The sequence below is a fragment of the Gymnodraco acuticeps genome, unplaced genomic scaffold (genome assembly GCF_902827175.1).
Source record: "Gymnodraco acuticeps unplaced genomic scaffold, fGymAcu1.1, whole genome shotgun sequence".
Classification (NCBI taxonomy): Eukaryota; Metazoa; Chordata; class Actinopteri; order Perciformes; family Bathydraconidae; genus Gymnodraco; species Gymnodraco acuticeps.
In genome coordinates this window covers 22,501-42,500 of record NW_022991707.1, presented here as the reverse complement: position 1 = coordinate 42,500, position 20,000 = coordinate 22,501, and the positions used below count along the sequence as shown (strand labels likewise).

Below are 20,000 nucleotides of genomic sequence, written 5' to 3'. Positions count from 1 at the left end.
AAATTTGGGCATCATTTTAAAAATTAAAATGTATATCTTAATAGTCCTTTTCTTTTTCCGTAATCATGTAAACAGTTTTTTTCGTGATTACGAGAAGAAAAAAAAGAAATTCTAAATGTGTATATATTTATTTTTTATTTCTTATTATTTATTTTTCTAGTATCAAGTAATATTCTCCCCTAATTATACATAATTTTCCGTTATTACTAAATATCTTTTTCGTGACGAGGAAACATTTTATTCCTAATTATTTTCTTTAATAATTTGAAATATTTCCCGTTTCTTTTTGACCCTTTCTTTGGTGTTTGCACTTCATGAACTTTAAGCATCACGTACAATTAAAACCATTGTTTGAAATATTCCAGCAGCTCCACGTGTCGCTGTGCGTTGAGAAATGTAAACAGGAAGTCCTTTATTAAAGCAGCGGTGAAACAGGTGGAGGTGAGTTCACAAAGATCCTGTGTGTTCGCTGACAGGACGCTCCACTCGGAGTGAAAAAGCGAAGATGTTTTGGTTCATCAAGACGACAAAAAATGTAAAAAAATGACACGGTGAGTTCAAACAAGGCAGTGCAAAAACTCCTCTTCCTCCTCCTCCTCCTCCTGCAGTCAGTAGTAAACCTCCTCTCCTTCCTCCTCTCCTTGACTCCTTGTCTCCTCTCCTCTCGTTGGGTTCAAGCAGAGTTCAGATACTCCAGAGCGACTTCATAGCAGAACTTATACTGCTCCTGTAGAGGAAAATCACCCAAAAAACACACTTTTTAGTAATTAAATTTACATAAATAAAAATAAATATAAATAATATTACATTCATGTATAGATTATTGTACATTTCAAACAATTTAAAGAAAAATAAATGTAAATATTACCAGCAGGTCCACCATGTTTGGTTTGTTGTTTCTCAGAGTTTTTACGGCGTGAAAGTTATCGACGCAGCGCTGCTGACGTAACATTTCACACACGATGCTGACGCTGCAAAACACTCCACTACGACCACCGCCATTTCTGAGGAGAGGAGGCAAGGAGAGGAGACAAGGAGAGGAGACAAGGTGAGGAGACAAGGTGAGGAGAAAAGGAGAGGAGGCAAGGAGAGGAGAAAAGGAGAGGAGACAAGGTGAGGAGACAAGGTGAGAAGGAGAGGAGACAAGGAGAGGAGACAAGGTGAGAAGGAGAGGAGAAAAGGAGAGGAGACAAGAAGAGGAGATTTAATTTTCAGCATGTGCTTCCACTGTTTGGCCACCAGATGGAGACAAAACACCACAAAGGAGCTCAGAATCTTTTCAGTAGTATAATTGTGTTAAAGTGCATTTGGAAGTATTACCGTATATCTTCAGTAGTATAGCAGTATTTACGATATACATAGTAGTAATAAAGTACTCTGTAATGTCTCAAAGTACTCTGTGATGTCCTAAAGTACTCTGTAATGTCTCCTAAAGTACTCTGTGATGTCTCCTAAAGTACTCTGTAATGTCTCCTAAAGTACTCTGTAATGTCTCCTAAAGTACTCTGTGATGTCCTAAAGTACTCTGTGATGTCTCCTAAAGTACTATGTGATGTCCTAAAGTACTCTGTGATGTCCTAAAGTACTCTGTGATGTCTCCTAAAGTACTCGGTGATGTCCTAAAGTACTCTGTGATGTCTCCTAAAGTACTCTGTAATGTCTCCTAAAGTACTCTGTGATGTCCTAAAGTACTCTGTGATGTCCTAAAGTACTCTGTAATGTCCTAAAGTACTCTGTAATGTCTCCTAAAGTACTCTGTGATGTCTCCTAAAGTACTCTGTGATGTCCTAAAGTACTCTGTAATGTCCTAAAGTACTCTGTAATGTCTCCTAAAGTACTCTGTGATGTCTCCTAAAGTACTCTGTGATGTCCTAAAGTACTCTGTAATGTCTCCTAAAGTACTCTGTAATGTCTCCTAAAGTACTCTGTAATGTCTCCTAAAGTACTCTGTGATGTCCTAAAGTACTCTGTAATGTCTCCTAAAGTACTCTGTAATGTCCTAAAGTACTCTGTAATGTCTCCTAAAGTACTCTGTGATGTCCTAAAGTACTCTGTAATGTCTCCTAAAGTACTCTGTAATGTCTCCTAAAGTACTCTGTAATGTCCTAAAGTACTCTGTGATGTCTCCTAAAGTACTCTGTGATGTCTCCTAAAGTACTCTGTGATGTCCTAAAGTACTCTGTAATGTCCTAAAGTACTCTGTGATGTCTCCTAAAGTACTCTGTGATGTCTCCTAAAGTACTCTGTGATGTCTCCTAAAGTACTCTGTAATGTCCTAAAGTACTCGGTAATGTCTCCTAAAGTACTCTGTAATGTCCTAAAGTACTCTGTAATGTCTCCTAAAGTACTCTGTGATGTCCGAAAGTACTCTGTAATGTCTCCTAAAGTACTCTGTGATGTCTCCTAAAGTACTCTGTGATGTCCTAAAGTACTCTGTAATGTCCTAAAGTACTCTGTGATGTCTCCTAAAGTACTCTGTGATGTCTCCTAAAGTACTCTGTGATGTCCTAAAGTACTCTGTAATGTCCTAAAGTACTCTGTGATGTCTCCTAAAGTACTCTGTGATGTCTCCTAAAGTACTCTGTGATGTCTCCTAAAGTACTCTGTGATGTCCTAAAGTACTCGGTAATGTCTCCTAAAGTACTCTGTAATGTCCTAAAGTACTCTGTAATGTCTCCTAAAGTACTCTGTGATGTCCGAAAGTACTCTGTGATGTCTCCTAAAGTACTCTGTGATGTCTCCTAAAGTACTCTGTGATGTCCTAAAGTACTCTGTGATGTCTCCTAAAGTACTCTGTGATGTCTCCAAAGTACTCTGTAATGTCTCCTAAAGTACTCTGTAATGTCCTAAAGTACTCTGTGATGTCTCCTAAAGTACTCTGTGATGTCCTAAAGTACTCTGTAATGTCCTAAAGTACTCTGTGATGTCTCCTAAAGTACTCTGTGATGTCTCCTAAAGTACTCTGTGATGTCCTAAAGTACTCTGTAATGTCTCCTAAAGTACTCTGTGATGTCCTAAAGTACTCTGTGATGTCTCCAAAGTACTCTGTAATGTCTCCTAAAGTACTCTGTGATGTCTCCTAAAGTACTCTGTGATGTCCTAAAGTACTCTGTGATGTCTCCTAAAGTACTCTGTGATGTCTCCTAAAGTACTCTGTGATGTCTCCTAAAGTACTATGTGATGTCCTAAAGTACTCTGTAATGTCTTAAAGTACTCTGTAATGTCCTAAAGTACTCTGTGATGTCTTAAAGTACTCTGTAATGTCCTAAAGTACTCTGTGATGTCTTAAAGTACTCTGTAATGTCCTAAAGTACTCTGTGATGTCTTAAAGTACTCTGTAATGTCTCAAAGTACTCTGTAATGTCCTAAAGTACTCTGTAATGTCCTAAAGTACTATGTGATGTCCTAAAGTACTCTGTAATGTCTTAAAGTACTCTGTAATGTCCTAAAGTACTCTGTAATGTCCTAAAGTACTATGTGATGTCCTAAAGTACTCTGTGATGTCTCCTAAAGTACTCTGTAATGTCCTAAAGTACTATGTGATGTCCTAAAGTACTCTGTGATGTCTCCTAAAGTACTCTGTAATGTCCTAAAGTACTCTGTAATGTCCTAAAGTACTCAGTAATGTGTATTTGTGCAGTACTTCTCTCTTACAGGCAGTGCACCACGGTCCTCCCTTCCCCCCCGTCGTACTCGTCCTGCCACTTGTCCACCTGGTGGACGAGCTTCAGAAAGGAGCGCTTGTTTACGGGCGTGTCGCGGTACATCGGCCAGCCGAGGAACTGGAACTGCTGCACCATGCGGTACCCGTCCTGAGGCTGGGGGGAGACAGGGAGGAGACAGGGGTTAAAACAAGCGCACCATAAAGTTAATGAAAGCTACACGCTGAGAAGAAGTAAGGAAAGGAAAGGTAAAGAGGAGGTGAGGAGAGGTTAATAAGCAGGTTAGGAAAGGAAGAAGGAAGCGGGAATAAGGAAAAGGAAGACGGACATAGGAAAGGAAATATGGATACGGATAAGAAGGAAGAAGGAAGGAAGGCAAGAAGGAGAGGAGAGGACAGGAAAGGGAAGGATAGGGGAAAGCTCATTGTAAAGGAGAGAAGGAGGGAAGGAAATAAGGAGAAAACCAAAGAAGGGGTAAGTAAGGTAGGATAGGAATGAGGAGGTAAGGAAAGGTAAAGTAGGACATATGACATGGAAAGGAAATAAGGACGTGGAAAAGGAAAGGAGGGAAGGGAAGGAGAAGCAGGACATAGGAAAGGAAGGGAGAATGTTAGTAACACATGTAAGAAGTGAATAAAGAAGAGACAGGTAGGAGGGGGGGGGGTTAACCGATTCTAACCTAAATGTGAGCCGACAGGGAGGAGAAAGCTCTCGAATCAAACGCACTGAGAGCTAAATCCGACCTGCCACCTGGAGGCGGGTGGGGGGGGGGGATCTGGATCAAACACAGCCAAAATGAAGTGAGACACAGGGAGGAAACGAGGCACAAATCAAACCTAAACTCAGCCCGACGGGGGGGGCGAGGGGGTGATTAAATCAAACGCATCTGATCTAAATCTGCTAAAATAACTGGAGAGAAACTGAGGTTTCTGGATCTAAATAAGGAGGAACGTTAGGAGACAGGAATCAAACACACCCTGAATACCTGAGGACGTAAAGGGGTCAAAATCAAACACAGGGTGCGTTTGATTTAGTCTGTTTACACTGTCTGCTAGATATTCAGTTATTAAGATTTCACCCTCCTCTACTGGCACGACTAGCATCAAAATAATCTACCAACACCAGTTCGATGTGACTTTGAAACTAAATGCAGGCGAGAAAAAGCCATAAACCATAAACTGTGTGCAACTCGATTTTGACAGAAAAGCAACTGGAGACTTCTAGAATTGTGTGAGTAACATTCTGTCTTTAGACTTCTCTGTTTCAGTGTTTGTGTGTGTGTGTGTGTGTGTGTGTGTGTGTGTGTGTGTGTGTGTGTGTGTGTGTGTGTGTGTGTGTGTGTGTGTGTGTGTGTGTGTGTGTGTGTGTGTGTGTGTGTGTGTGTGTGTGTACCTCTGTATCAATGCTCTGAAGTTGATCTGACTGAAATTGTGTTTTTAAATCTCAAAACCGCTACAGCATCTGTCAGGCAGAAACTTGGGACAAGTCATTTGACTGAAACCTTAAAGTGAACTAACTGACTGCTAGGGTTAACTTTGATTTAAACATGTGTAGAATACTAAGAGCTTTATTGAGTAGGTGTAACTGTATTAAGGGTTAAACTCAGAACTTTATAACTTAGGGTTTCATGTAATTGTAAAACCATTGGGCCACTTCAAATACAATAACAACTCAGGAGGAAGCCAGTCTAGATTTCCTTTTGAGGGCCACCAGCTGCAGAGAGTGAACTAATTAAAGGGACGTGGCCCCACAGCTGTGAGAACTCAGCAATCAGGTGTCCATTTTAGGTAGCACTTTCCTGGAGCGTCAGCTTCAGCGTCAGACAGGCTAAGACTGGCAAAGACTGACAAAGACATTAGAGTCCTGCGGGAGTCACGAGGGAGGCAAAGAGGAGGCAAATCCTACTCTGATTGAGCTAAGTATCGCTGGTGTTTTATTTTATTTTGTTGTTTAGCCCCTCATGCTATAATCATGTGTATTTTCTCCATTCCTGTTCATGTGTCTTCTCGCAATTATCACTGGCCCCGTGTATCTCCTAATCGCTATAACCGGCCTGCTCTCGTCTATCCCACATGCTCCACTGAGATCCAACATCTAGTTTCAGGTGACCTGTGGAACTGCCAGTCAGCTGTTCCTAAGGCTGACTTCATCTCTGGCTACACCTCCCTGCAGTCTCTGGGTTTCCTTGCTCTCACTGAGACGTGGATTACTCCATCCAACACATCCACCCCAGCAGCTCTCTCCACAGCATATTCCTTCTCCCATACACCCAGACCCACTGGCAGAGGAGGTGGCACTGGTCTCCTGCTCTCTCCCAAATGGAGCTTTTCCCTCTTCAAGCTACCTAACTTCACTCCTTCCACCTTTGAATTCCATGCCGTCACAGTAACCCATCCTATACAGTTAACCATTGTTGTTCTCTACCGTCCACCAGGCGCCTTGGGGGACTTCTTGGAGGAATTAGATCATCTCCTCTCACACATCCCTGAAACTGGCCCTCCCGCTGTACTTCTCGGAGACTTCAACCTCTAGATGGGGAAGATAGACGAACTAACATCTTTGTTAACCGCCTTTGCTTTCTCACTGTCTCCGTCCCCACCGACTCATAAAGCTGGCAATGTCCTTGATCTCATATTCTCAAGGAACTGCGCTACTTCTAACCTCTCTGTAAACCCGCTCCACACATCCGATCACTTCTTCATTTCATTCTCTCTACCCCTTTCCAAACATAACAAACTAATCTCTTCTCATCCTACACTTGTCCGCCGTAACCTTCGCTCCCTCTCTCCCTCTACCTTTGCCTCGTCGGTGCTCTCAGCCCTCCCTTCCTCGGACTCGTTCCAACTACTACCTCCAAACTCTGCTGCAGAAACTCTCCTCTCTACTCTCTCATCCTCTCTGGACTCTCTCTGTCCTCTCACATCTCGGCAGGCTCGTCAGTCCCCTCCTGCTCCCTGGCTAAATGATGCACTGCGTGCTAATAGAACCGTCCTTAGGGCAGCAGAGTGGAAACGGTGGAAATCCAAACACCGTGACGACCTCCTAACCTATCACGCTCTCCTCTCCTCTTTCTCTGCTTCGATCTCTCAGGCAAAAAGCACTTTCTTTCAAGATAAGATCCAATCTTCCTATTCCAATCCTAAAAAACTATTTTCCATCTTCTCCACCCTCTTGGACCCTCCAAAAGCTCCTCCCCCCCTCCTCACTTCTGTCAAGCGACTTTGTTACCCACTTTGAAAAAAAGGTTGATGATATTCGCTCTTCTTTTTCTGACTCACCTTTACTCACCGCTGGGTCATCAGACCCTCCTTCCACCAACACACTAACCTCCTTTTCCCCTCTCTCTCCAAGTGAGGTTCTTACCCTCATTACCTCTGCCCGCCCTACCACCTGTCCTCTGGACACTATCCCTTCAAACCTCCTTCAGACTATCGCTCCTGATATTCTACCGTTTCTCACCCATTTCATCAACACTTCTCTAACTTCTGGTCACTTTCCAAACAGTCTCAAGGAGGCAAGAGTAAACCCTCTCCTAAAGAAACCCACTCTCAACCCGTCTGATGTTATAAACTACAGGCCTGTCTCTCTCCTCCCGTTCCTGTCTAAATCACTTGAACGCGCTGTCTTTAAACAACTCTCCTGTTATCTCAATCAGAACAACCTTCTGGATCCGCACCAGTCTGGTTTCAAGGCAGGTCACTCCACAGAAACTGCTCTCATTGCTGTCACGGAGGAACTGCACACTGCCAAAACTGCATCCCTCTCCTCTGTCATCATCCTGTTGGACCTGTCTGCTGCATTCGACACGGTGAATCATCAGATCCTCCTTCGCACTCTCCAAAAACTTGGAGTTTCAGGCTCTGCTCTTTCCCTCCTCACCTCATACCTCAAAGACCGTACCTACAGGGTGACTTGGAGAGGGTCTGAGTCCGACCCTTGTCAATTAACTACAGGGGTCCCTCAGGGCTCTGTTCTTGGTCCCCTCCTCTTCTCCTTGTACACAAACTCGCTCGGATCAGTCATTAGCCCGCATGGTTTTTCTTACCACTGCTACGCTGACGACACCCAATTAATTCTGTCCTTTCCCCGCTCAGAGACCCAGGTCGTCGCACGCATCTCTGCTTGTCTAGCTGACATCTCTCAGTGGATGTCTGCTCATCACCTCAAGCTCAACCTTGACAAGACTGAGCTGCTCTTCCTTCCGGGAAAAGATTGTCCCACTCTTGACCTAACAATCAACATCGGCACCTCAGTTGTTTCCCCGACTCAGACTGCAAGGAATCTGGGTGTGACCCTAGATAACAACCTGTCCTTCACTGCAAACATCGCTGCTACAACCCGCTGCTGCAGATACACGCTTTACAACATCAGGAAGATACGTCCCCAGCTGACCCAGAAAGCGACTCAGGTTCTGGTCCAGGCTCTCGTCATCTCACGCCTAGACTACTGCAACTCCCTCCTGGCTGGTCTACCTGCATGTGCCATCCGACCTCTGCAGCTCATCCAGAATGCAGCGGCTCGCCTGGTCTTCAACCTTCCTAAATTCTCCCACACCACTCCGCTCCTCCGCTCCCTTCACTGGCTTCCGGTAACTGCTAGAATCCACTTCAAGACACTGGTACTTGCGTACCATGCTGCGAATGGATCTGGCCCTTCCTACATCCAGGACATGGTTAAACCGTACACCCCAGCGCGTGCACTCCGCTCTGCATCAACCAAACGACTCGCTGCACCCTCGCTGCGAGGGGGACCCAAGTTCCCATCAGCAGAAACACGTGGGTTTGCTGTCCTGGCTCCAAGATGGTGGAATGAGCTCCCCATTGACATCAGGACGGCAGAAAGCTAACACACCTTCCAGACTGAAAACTCATCTCTTTCGACTCCACTTCGAGCGATAGAACTATTAACAAAGCACTTATATACTAATAAAGGACTGGCTTATCTAAAGCCAGTTGAGTAGCACTTGAAATGTTTGGCTCTATGAAACCTGATGTACTTTATGATTCTGTTTTCTTCAAGGTTGTGTCTTCCTGGTCGAACGCACTTATTGTAAGTTGCTTTGGATAAAAGCGTCAGCTAAATGCAATGAAATGTAATGTGATGTAATAAACCCATAACAGGCGACAGTTTCTTTCCAACGCTAATCCCCGGTTTTCTTTCACAACTTTTCTAGGTCAACAATTGATTTAAAAACAAGTCAAAGACCAATTCAAGTCGACAGCAAGACCAGTTTGATTTGTGGAGACCAAGAAAGGTTCAAAACTAACTCAAGTCGATTCAAAGACCAGTTGTTTTTGAGTCTGAATCACAAAGACCGAGCTTCACATTTATCCTCACAACATTTCTGTGAGGGTTTTAACACGATATATAACTGAGTGTCATCAGCGTATAACAAACAGAGGGAGGTGTCAGAGAGTAAAACAAACGCACCCTGGCCGTGTTGTAGATCCTGAAGATGCGACTGATGACGTCCTCCTCCAGATCTGCAGAAACAAACTCCACCTGCAGAGAGCCGAGGCGATGGAGGCCGTTTTCAGGCCAGTACTGAGGACACAACTGGGACAGAAAGACGGGGTTAAAGATGAGACTGACCTGGGACCAGCTGCTAAAGACTGAAGACTCTCCTCTTATAGTGAGGGACACTGACCTGGGGACCAGCTGCTATAGACTGAAGACTCTCCTCTTATAGTGAGGGACACTGACCTGGGGACCAGCTGCTATAGACTGAAGACTCTCCTCTTATAGTGAGGGACACTGACCTGGGGACCAGCTGCTATAGACTGAAGACTCTCCTCTTATAGTGAGGGACACTGACCTGGGCACCAGCTGCTATAGACTGAAGACTCTCCTCTTATAGTGAGGGACACTGACCTGGGGACCAGCTGCTATAGACTGAAGACTCTCCTCTTATAGTGAGGGACACTGACCTGGGACCAGCTGCTATAGACTGAAGACTCTCCTCTTATAGTGAGGGACACTGACCTGGGACCAGCTGCTAAAGACTCTCCTATAAAGCTTGTAGTGGCTCTTATAGTGAGGGCTGGTTCAGACTGACCTGGGACCAGCTGCTAGTTCTGCTGCTAAAGACTGAAGACTCTCCTCTTATAGTGAGGGCTGGTTCAGACTGACCTGGGACCAGCTGCTAGTTCAGCTGCTATAGACTGAAGACTCTCCTCTTATAGTGAGGGCTGGTTCAGACTGACCTGGGACCAGCTGCTAGTCCAGCTGCTATAGACTGAAGACTCTCCTCTTATAGTGAGGGCTGGTTCAGACTGACCTGGGACCAGCTGCTAGTCCATGCTGCCATAGACTGAAAACTCTCCTCTTATAGTGAGGGCTGGTTCAGACTGACCTGGGACCAGCTGCTAGTCCAGCTGCTATAGACTGAAGACTCTCCTCTTATAGTGAGGGCTGGTTCAGACTGACCTGGGACCAGCTGCTAGTCCATGCTGCCATAGACTGAAAACTCTCCTCTGTGACAAAGCTTATAGTCTTTTAATTTCTCTAATGTACAATGCCTTGTCTTTGTATGCTGCTGCTGCAACGCAAACATTTCCCAAATTGGGATCAATAAAGTACTTCTTATGTTATCTTATCTTAGTGAGGGCTGTTTCAGGCTGACCTGGGACCAGTACTTAGTTTTTGCGTCTCTCAAATTGCAGATAAAATGTTATTTGACCTCTGCAAAATATGTTCTTATATATGGAAATGTACATCTTCTTATATCAATAGATTCGATTAGATTCCTTTTATTGTCACTACAGCAAAACTCCAAGCATTCCCGATGGTGCAATCACACATAACAGACAGTATTAGATTCATGTTGACAATACAAGCTAAAACTGTTAATATATAATATATAAAGTGACTATAAATTGGACCTATCATACATTGAACAGTACGCTTACAAAACAATAACATTACCATACAAATGCAAGAACAATACGGTCAAGGCAGTAAAAGATGTAAACAAGTCAGGAAGTAGGTTGTATTTATCAGTGCAGGTGATAATTACAAAACTAGAAATAAATATGTTTTCTATAGAAACCTCTTATAATTCCTAATTAAGAAGATTTAAAAGACTGATAAGTGAAGTTCGAGGTTTTGTGTGAGTACCTGTGCGGGGTCCACGTCGTTCAGCATGACGATGGACGTGCAGTGATAGTCGAGGACGAGACGCCAGAAATCTTTCACCGTGTTCGGCAAAGGATGCTGGGTAACGATGAACGCTGACGGCTGCTTGTAGCTCTGTAACAGGAAGTGACATCACACAGGTGAATAAACAACAAGGGGACACAGTGATACCTCGTACAACAAGTCATTATTTAAAATAAAGGTTAAAGGATTTCTAAACACTCAAGCTCATCCAATGAACTCTCCCAAAGCATCATGGGAACTTGATTAAATAAACACAATATAGATACTTAATAAAATACATATAATGTTTTCCATTGGTCCCTCTTCTTTAGAGAAGACCAGGGGCCTCATTTATAATGCCGTGCGTAGGGTTCACGTGGGAAGGTTGCTTACGTAGTAGAAATCCAAAAAATAGGTACAGACATTTTCCGATTCACCAAACATTGCGTACCGGCGAGGAAAGTGCGTACGGCACTTCTTACGCCGGTTTCCCTTTATAAATCACAACCGACTCGAAATGCGGTGCAGCTTTTGCGGGCTTCACGTAACGCCCATTCATTCATTCATTCTGACTGCATGAAGGAGATCGCAGGAAATGACGACAGAACAGCTAAAAAAGACATCTCACACCGTGTCAGATTCTGGTTATTTTGGGAGGTGGAGATAAATCATATTGTTCGGTGGATGCAGTTTGAACCAGAGTAGCAGCATGGAGGTCGGATCGTCACCAACATAAATAAATAAGTGGTCTGAAAAAGGTTCATGACAAAAACAATACACATAGCCTTCCTCAGGCAGTGTGTTTGCACCGGGGACAGGAGACCCCCCCCCTGATGAGAGACTGTAAGAAGTGATCGGGGAATCCCCCCGGAGTGGAGTCATGACGACTGGATCTGAATTATGTTTTCGTATTTGGTGGTTTGTGTCCCAGCTGTCGATCAGCTGTGCGCAGCGTCTCCACTGCAGCCTGTGCGTCTCAACCCCCCCCCCCCCCCCCCCCCGCCGCAACTTTATATTAGCTGTTCAATTGACCACATGGTGTTCTTAGCTTCCATACCTCCTGTGTTTTACGAGCGACTTATCAAGTCTTAGCAAACGGCATAAAACACGATTAAACGTGATAGTCTATAAAACCATGCTCGTATCTACAACCTATAGAAATGCAACACGGCGTCAGTTTAGACGTAACTCTGTCCTCCTGCTCACCGCATCATTTATGAGGAAACATTTCATAACATTAACACAACATATTCGAGGTGGTTTTAAATAACATATCCGTATTTATTTATTTCTCCAGGTGATGTGTTTGTGTGCGCTGAGGAGTCTCACACAGGCGTTTGTTAAATCATTTTAAGATTGGCTTTAATCAATGTTTGAAAATGAATTCTTCATATCTGATAAATGAGAGGTAACATTTTGTTCATGGTATTATTTCCACATATTTCTCTCCATTCTTCCTTCTGCCAACGGGGTCGCAGTTTCTCGTCTCTCCCGTGTTTGTGCTTAGTGCGTACGCATGGGTCAGAGTTTGCGTGGAGGACCGCACGTTTTCCCCTCAAGTTAGTATTTTATAAATCGCAAACATTGCGTAGAAACTGGCGTACGCCATCTTTTGAGCGTATATCCCTTCAACATGTTAGAAGTAGAAAGTACAGGTATTTGAGTTCAACATGTAAGAAGTAGAAAGTACAGGTATTTGGGTTCAACATGTTAGAAGTAGAAAGTACAGGTATTTGAGTTCAACATGTGAGAAGTAGAAAGTACAGGTATTTGAGTTCAACATGTAAGAAGTAGAAAGTACAGGTATTTGAGTTCAACATGTAAGAAGTAGAAAGTACAGGTATTTGAGTTCAACATGTAAGAAGTAGAAAGTACAGGTATTTGTGTTCAACATGTAAGAAGTAGAAAGTACAGGTATTTGAGTTCAACATGTGAGAAGTAGAAAGTACAGGTATTTGAGTTCAACATGTAAGAAGTAGAAAGTACAGGTATTTGTGTTCAACATGTAAGAAGTAGAAAGTACAGGTATTTGAGTTCAACATGTAAGAAGTAGAAAGTACAGGTATTTGAGTTCAACATGTGAGAAGTAGAAAGTACAGGTATTTGAGTTCAACATGTAAGAAGTAGAAAGTACAGGTATTTGTGTTCAACATGTGAGAAGTAGAAAGTACAGGTATTTGAGTTCAACATGTAAGAAGTAGAAAGTACAGGTATTTGAGTTCAACATGTAAGAAGTAGAAAGTACAGGTATTTGAGTTCAACATGTGAGAAGTAGAAAGTACAGGTATTTGAGTTCAACATGTAAGAAGTAGAAAGTACAGGTATTTGAGTTCAACATGTAAGAAGTAGAAAGTACAGGTATTTGAGTTCAACATGTGAGAAGTAGAAAGTACAGGTATTTGAGTTCAACATGTGAGAAGTAGAAAGTACAGGTATTTGAGTTCAACATGTAAGAAGTAGAAAGTACAGGTATTTGAGTTCAACATGTTAGAAGTCAAAGTAAAAAGTAGTGGAGTAAAGTACTGATACCAGAAACATGTACTTAAGTACAGTAACAAAGTATTTGTACGTACGTCCATGAGAGCAGCGTTGATGTAGTTGGAGCTTTCCCCGTCGATGGTGATGAGGAAGGGGAGGCAGCGGTCTGGAGGAAGGACGTCCATGCAGCGGTTCTTCTCGTGGTTCCTCGGCAGCAGAGCGATGCTGCAGTCCTCCACCCGCAGCGTGGGCGTCACCATGTTCAGCGTCTGGACACCGATAACAAACTGTTAATACTTAAAGCAGTAAAATCAATCAATACTGGGGCTGTTGTTGGCTTAATTGGTAGAGCTGTGTCGCTCCAATTAAGGCACTGGTTGCCCCAAAAACGCTTTTAAAAATATAAATAATAGTAACAATCTATATTATCACCATGTTCAGAGTCTTTGCTAAAACATACTACTAAACAATACCCTTAATAACAATAATCAATATTTACATCTAAAAAAACAAAACCATAACCCTTTTCAGTTTTTGAGCACATAAATACCAATATTTCCACCATTACACAATACATAAATATTCATTAGTTATAGAATACAGCATAACAGATAAATACCAATACTATTAATAATACAAAATAACAAACAATATTCATCATCCTGTAAGAGTCTGCATTAAATACCAATATATTACAGAGTAATTGGAGTTATTATCCTTCAATAGAGGCTTATTTAGTTAATAACTGTTTCAAATTAAGTTATATATATGATTGCAGATGTAATGGTTTATTACTCTTAAATAATTGGTTATTAAAATGAATATCTGCAGAAGTAATGGTTTATTAGCATTTAATAACTGATTACTTACATTTGAAACTGTATAATCGGTTGTTTATAACCCTTTAGTAGTGGGTAACAAACATTTATAGGTGTTATAACCCATTATACACTGTTTACTAACAAATGTATTTATATGATATATTATTAACACATATAGTCAGTCGTTCATTATGTACAACCTAAAAACACGTTACCCTGAACTCCTCTTTGATCTGGCTGGAGTTGGTCTGAGGGTCCAATCGGTTCATCTCGTAGTACACAGAGCGCAGCTGATTGGCCGGGATGGCGGTGTCGCCGCAGAGACACGCCTCCAAGATGGCGTCGTGGATGAAGACGTACTGCTCCTGAAAACCCAAGAGAGGAACCGTCAGCTCTGGAGGAAAATGTCACTTCATAAAAGATTTATGTCAAGAGAGAGGAAGAGGAGTGACATTAAAGGAAGAAGAGAGGGTCATCTCTGTCACTTCCTGTCAGACTTCAGAAGAACTGCAGAACAATAACAACCAAACAATCCTGTGTGAAGAAGGAATGAGAAGAAACTAGTCTATATGTATTGCTATCTCTTAGACAACATATAACATAAGAAGCACTTTACTGATCCCAAATCGGGACATGTTGCTGCAGCATCAAAAACAAGGCATGCACACAAGTAGAAATGAAAAGACAAGAAATAAACAACTCAAAAATGTGAACATTTCAAAATAGAAATAAAACAGCATTAAAAAGTAAAACAATATACAAGTTGAATTATCTAAAAACTATCTGACAAATAAAACAATATTGAGAGGACAATTTTCAGTCAAAACAATAAAATAAAGCAGGATATTATTTACATTAAGTGTGTAAAGAATGGAATATTAAATTAAATATAAATGACAATTCAACTATGTAATACATCTTTAAAATACTGTGCAATATACTGTATACTTCCACTTGTAATACAACTAACCTGACTGCTATCACACTACTTTATCCATGCTACACTTTAAAAAACTGTTACTGGTACTTTTTGTTGTACACCTGGATGTGTATTTTGTAAATTGTGTAATTTCCTTTTTACCTTAATATTTAAGCCTCTTATTCAATATTTAGTGATTTCTGGCTCTTTATTATTGCTGTAACAATGTACATGTCCCCTGTGAGGAACACAAGTATTCTGTTTTTGTGTGGACCCCACAATTCGGCTAAAATATGTGGACCCCTCAAAGTGTAGAAAACAAGTATGGGTGTGTTTGTTTGTGCATTTCTGTATTATAGTGTCTGCATTTATCCGAAAGTAACATTTGTCAGATACAACGTTTTCAATACTTCAGATTTCAGTTAAGATTGCTTTGGCGCCGCCTCTGGTTGGCGGTGGTAACTGCACGTTATTACAATAGGCAGGATCTGGTGAAAATCGAGGGTTTTTGGGACTACATCTCCCATGATTCTCCCATTATTGGGGGATGGATGTTAACAGAATGTGTTTATCTTGACTCCCCTTATATATTTTGACCTGATATATAATTACCTCTGTCTGCACCATGTTCACCCTGCGTGCTCGTAGCTCTCGGACACAGTTGTAAATGTCGACGACGCCTTCTCGTTCCGCCATGTCCAGCATGATGTCGATCACTATGAAGCAGCCTGTACGCCCTGCGCCCGCACTGAAACACAAACACACACACACTTATTTACACACATTTCTTACCGTGTTTCTGGTTTGAAGCCTGAAATCAGGTCTGTGGTTAACAGAAGCTGAAGATATATATATTTTTTAATACCTCACTGGTGGATTTGAAAAAGGCAGTTGCCAACAAGTGTCTAAATGAGACAAATAAACGTCATCACGCCCAACATTAGCCTCCTTTAGCTTAGCGGTGGTGACGTGAAGTCATGTGACCGTGCTAAAGTTCCTTTATAGCCCAACATTAGCCGCCTTTAGCTTAGCGGTGGTGACGTGAAGTCATGTGACCGTGCTGTAGTTTCTTTATAGCCCAACATTAGCCACCTTTAGCTTAGCGGTGGTGACGTGAAGTCATGTGACCGTGCTGTAGTTTCTTTATAGCCCAACATTAGCCACCTTTAGCTTAGCGGTGGTGACGTGAAGTCATGTGACCGTGCTGTAGCTCCTTTATAGCCCAACATTAGCCACCTTTAGCTTAGCGGTGGTGACATGAAGTCATGTGACCGTGCTATAGTTCCTTTATAGCCCAACATTAGCCACCTTTAGCTTAGCGGTGGTGACGTGAAGTCATGTGTCCGTGCTGTAGTTTCTTTATAGCCCAACATTAGCCACCTTTAGCTTAGCGGTGGTGACATGAAGTCATGTGACCGTGCTATAGTTCCTTTATAGCCCAACATTAGCCACCTTTAGCTTAGCGGTGGTGACGTGAAGTCATGTGACCGTGCTGTAGTTCCTTTATAGCCCAACATTAGCCACCTTTAGCTTAGCGGTGGTGACATGAAGTCATGTGACCTTGCTGTAGTTCCTTTATAGCCCAACATTAGCCACCTTTAGCTTAGCGGTGGTGACGTGAAGTCATGTGACCGTGCTATAGTTCCTTTATAGCCCAACATTAGCCTCCTTTAGCTTAGCGGTGGTGACGTGAAGTCATGTGACCGTGCTGTAGTTCCTTTATAGCCCAACATTAGCCACCTTTAGCTTAGCGGTGGTGACATGAAGTCATGTGACCTTGCTGTAGTTCCTTTATAGCCCAACATTAGCCACCTTTAGCTTAGCGGTGGTGACGTGAAGTCATGTGACCGTGCTATAGTTCCTTTATAGCCCAACATTAGCCTCCTTTAGCTTAGCGGTGGTGATCCCATTGGACCAGGGACTTCAGGGTCCCGATAAGATGTAAGTTAGTATTTACCTGCAGTGGACTACGGTTGGTCCGGCGGTCGGGGGGGTTTTGGCCTTGACGCGGCGGATGAATCCGAGCAGGCCAGTGGCGTGAAGCGGCACGCCGTGATCCGGCCAACCGGTGAAATGAAACTGCCGGATCTCCCTGATCTCTGCCACGCCACGCTGACAGAAACAGAGAGGTAACACACACACACACATAGATGTTACTCACCATGAAACTTCCCCACTTCATTACTGACATTAAGTATGTGTGTGTGGGAGTGTGTATGTGTGTGTGAGTGTGTGTGTGTGTGTGTGTGTGTGTGTGTGTGTGTTACCTTCTCCACGGCAAAGGTCCGGATCACGTACTCTGAAAGCAGCTGGGTCTCGATCAGCGTCACCTTCATGTCGCCGTAAATCTCTGTGTCGTCTGGCCAGTATTTACAACACTTCACCTGCACACACACACAGAAAATATACACACACACACACACACACACACACACACAAACAAACAAACAAACAAACAAACACACACACACACACACACACACACACACACACACACACACACACACACACACACACACACACACACACACACACACACACACACACACACACACAGACAGAGAGTGGTGTTTATTCATCAGCATTAAATGGGCTCATTAATTAAACAGCTGATATTAAAATCTCATTAGAGGCCCCGCCCCTTTCTCATTAACAGCTAATTACTGCGGAGCTAATCACATTGTCGCCACAGCAACAAACGAGGTGAACGGAGGGGGGTTGCAGTGCTAAAGTGACACTGGTGTGTGTGTGTGTGTGTGTGTGTGTGTGTGTGTGTGATAATCAGTTGGATCTATCCCAGAATCCCCCTCTGCAGCTCTCCTGGATCCCTGGTGCCTTCTGGGTAATGAGAGCTGGGACCTGGAGCACGCCTGCAGGTGTGTGCGTGTGTGTGTGTGTGTGTGTGTGTGTGTGTGTGTGTGTGTGTGTGTGTGTGTGTGTGAGGAAGATAATCTCAGGTTAAATCTTCTCTGTGTTTCAGAAGACGTGTTTTTGAATAGTTTTAACATGTTTAAAGTTTATTTTCATCTTTTTATTGTAATTATCTTCTTTAAATAAATATATTTCCATGTTGTTTTTTTTGTATCTACTTTAATTGCTCCCTATGTTTATGACTATGCATCAACCCAGATGAGTTTCGGGTCCATACGAATGTAAATTTCTGCTCGAAAATGCTAATTAATCCACGCGGGAGTTTCAGGGAATAAACTTTTCCAACAACAGAGGAGGAGACACAAAGAGCAGAGACTGACAGATGCACTCTGGGAAATGAAGTCCCCAACTTCATCAAGAGACGAACAATAACAACAACCAGATGGCCACAACAATCAATGTGTGTGTGTGTGTGTGTGTGTGTGTGCCACTCACCCGCCCCACCTCCACCAGGTTAGTTACCATGACGATGGCGGCGGTGTTTTCCTGCCAAACCATCCTCCAGAAATCGTACACAGTCTCCTGCATGGGACCTGCAACACACACACACACACACACACACACACACACACACACACACACACACACACACACACACACACACACACACACACACACACACACACACACACACACACACACACACACACACACACACACACACACACACACACACACACACACACACACACACACACACACACACACACAGACAGACAGACAGACACACACAGACAGACAGACACACACACACACAGAGTAAACTTCATATTAGACGGCGGATCAGCAGGCGACACCGGAGCTGTACATGAATTATAATGACTCTTTTTCATTAATTCAAATTAAGCGCACGCACACACAAACACACACACACGCCGAACATGTTTTTAATCACTGTTGACTGTCTGTGTTTTGACGAGCTAATTAGTTCATGCTAATCCATTCCTGTCCTCAAGTGTTTTACAGCGAGAATCTGCTGCCTGCACACACACACACACACACACACACACACACAAGCACACACGCACACACACACACACCTATACACACACACACACACACACACACACACACACACACACACACACACACACACACACACACACACACACAGAGACACCTATACACACACTCAATATTCATGCTCACAGACTGACATGTTGGCACAAACACTCAAGTTTGTTCAGGAGGATGTGTGTGTGTTTGTGTGTGTGTGTGTGTTTGTGTGTGTGGACCCCACAGTTTGGCTAACACTATATCGACCCCTCAAGGGAGGAAATTGTGTGTATATGTGTCTGTGTGTGTGTATATGTGTCTGTGTGTGTGGGTGTGTCTGCAGGTATCTGAAAGTTAGATTTAAAACTTAAACTGTTAGATAAGTTTTTATTTCTTCAGATTTGAGTTGTGGGTTATTGGGCGCCACCTGTGGTCGGTGGTGGTAACTGCAGGTTGTTACTAAAAGGCGCAGGGGTGAGGTGGTAATTAAAGGGCTTTGGTACTAGAACTACCATGATGCTTTGGGGGATGGTAACCCATATAAGCATGTCTTAATCTTCACCCGGCCTTCCCATTTATTTTAAAAAAGTTTAAAGATGTACAAGAAAAAATATCTGCATTTTGAGAAGACGTTAAAACATCTTGAGAAACAGTTAAAACATTACAAAATAAATATAGACCAAAAACTCTGAATATATACACAGAGAAAATGGTAATATTTACATAGAAAGGTCTGAATATTTTGGAGTTCATTATGAGAAAAAAGTCTTAATTCTGTGAGAAATAAAGATTGAATATTTTTAGAAATAATTGAATTTTTTTAAATTATTTACCCACAGAACATCACACACACACACACACACACACACACACACACACACACACACACACACTACTTATTATTATAGGTGTAATTAAAGTATATTGAAAGTGTGTTTTCAGGGCTTACCTTGGGTGGCGATGTAGTGATTGGGTCGGTGGTATCCCTGAGAGAAGAGGAAACACTTAATTAGAAACTAAAATATCCCAAAAATGTAATTAGATAGATATTAAATT

General features: G+C 42.7%; 1 protein-coding gene across 1 annotated transcript in view; it reads right to left on the bottom strand.

The window, feature by feature from the left end:
• Window positions 1–20,000, bottom strand: part of LOC117534681 (receptor-type tyrosine-protein phosphatase mu-like) — a gene marked incomplete at its 5' end in the record, with an annotated part of 35,950 nt that overhangs the window by 1,197 nt on the left and 14,753 nt on the right. The window contains 12 exon segments of the mRNA XM_034198914.1: window positions 1–727; window positions 869–1,004; window positions 3,655–3,818; window positions 9,093–9,218; window positions 10,779–10,910; window positions 13,373–13,546; window positions 14,314–14,463; window positions 15,630–15,765; window positions 16,975–17,129; window positions 17,285–17,401; window positions 18,384–18,481; window positions 19,894–19,930. The exon segment at window positions 1–727 is cut by the window's left edge and continues 1,197 nt beyond it. Of these exon segments, the coding sequence (XP_034054805.1) occupies window positions 674–727; window positions 869–1,004; window positions 3,655–3,818; window positions 9,093–9,218; window positions 10,779–10,910; window positions 13,373–13,546; window positions 14,314–14,463; window positions 15,630–15,765; window positions 16,975–17,129; window positions 17,285–17,401; window positions 18,384–18,481; window positions 19,894–19,930 (1,479 nt within the window).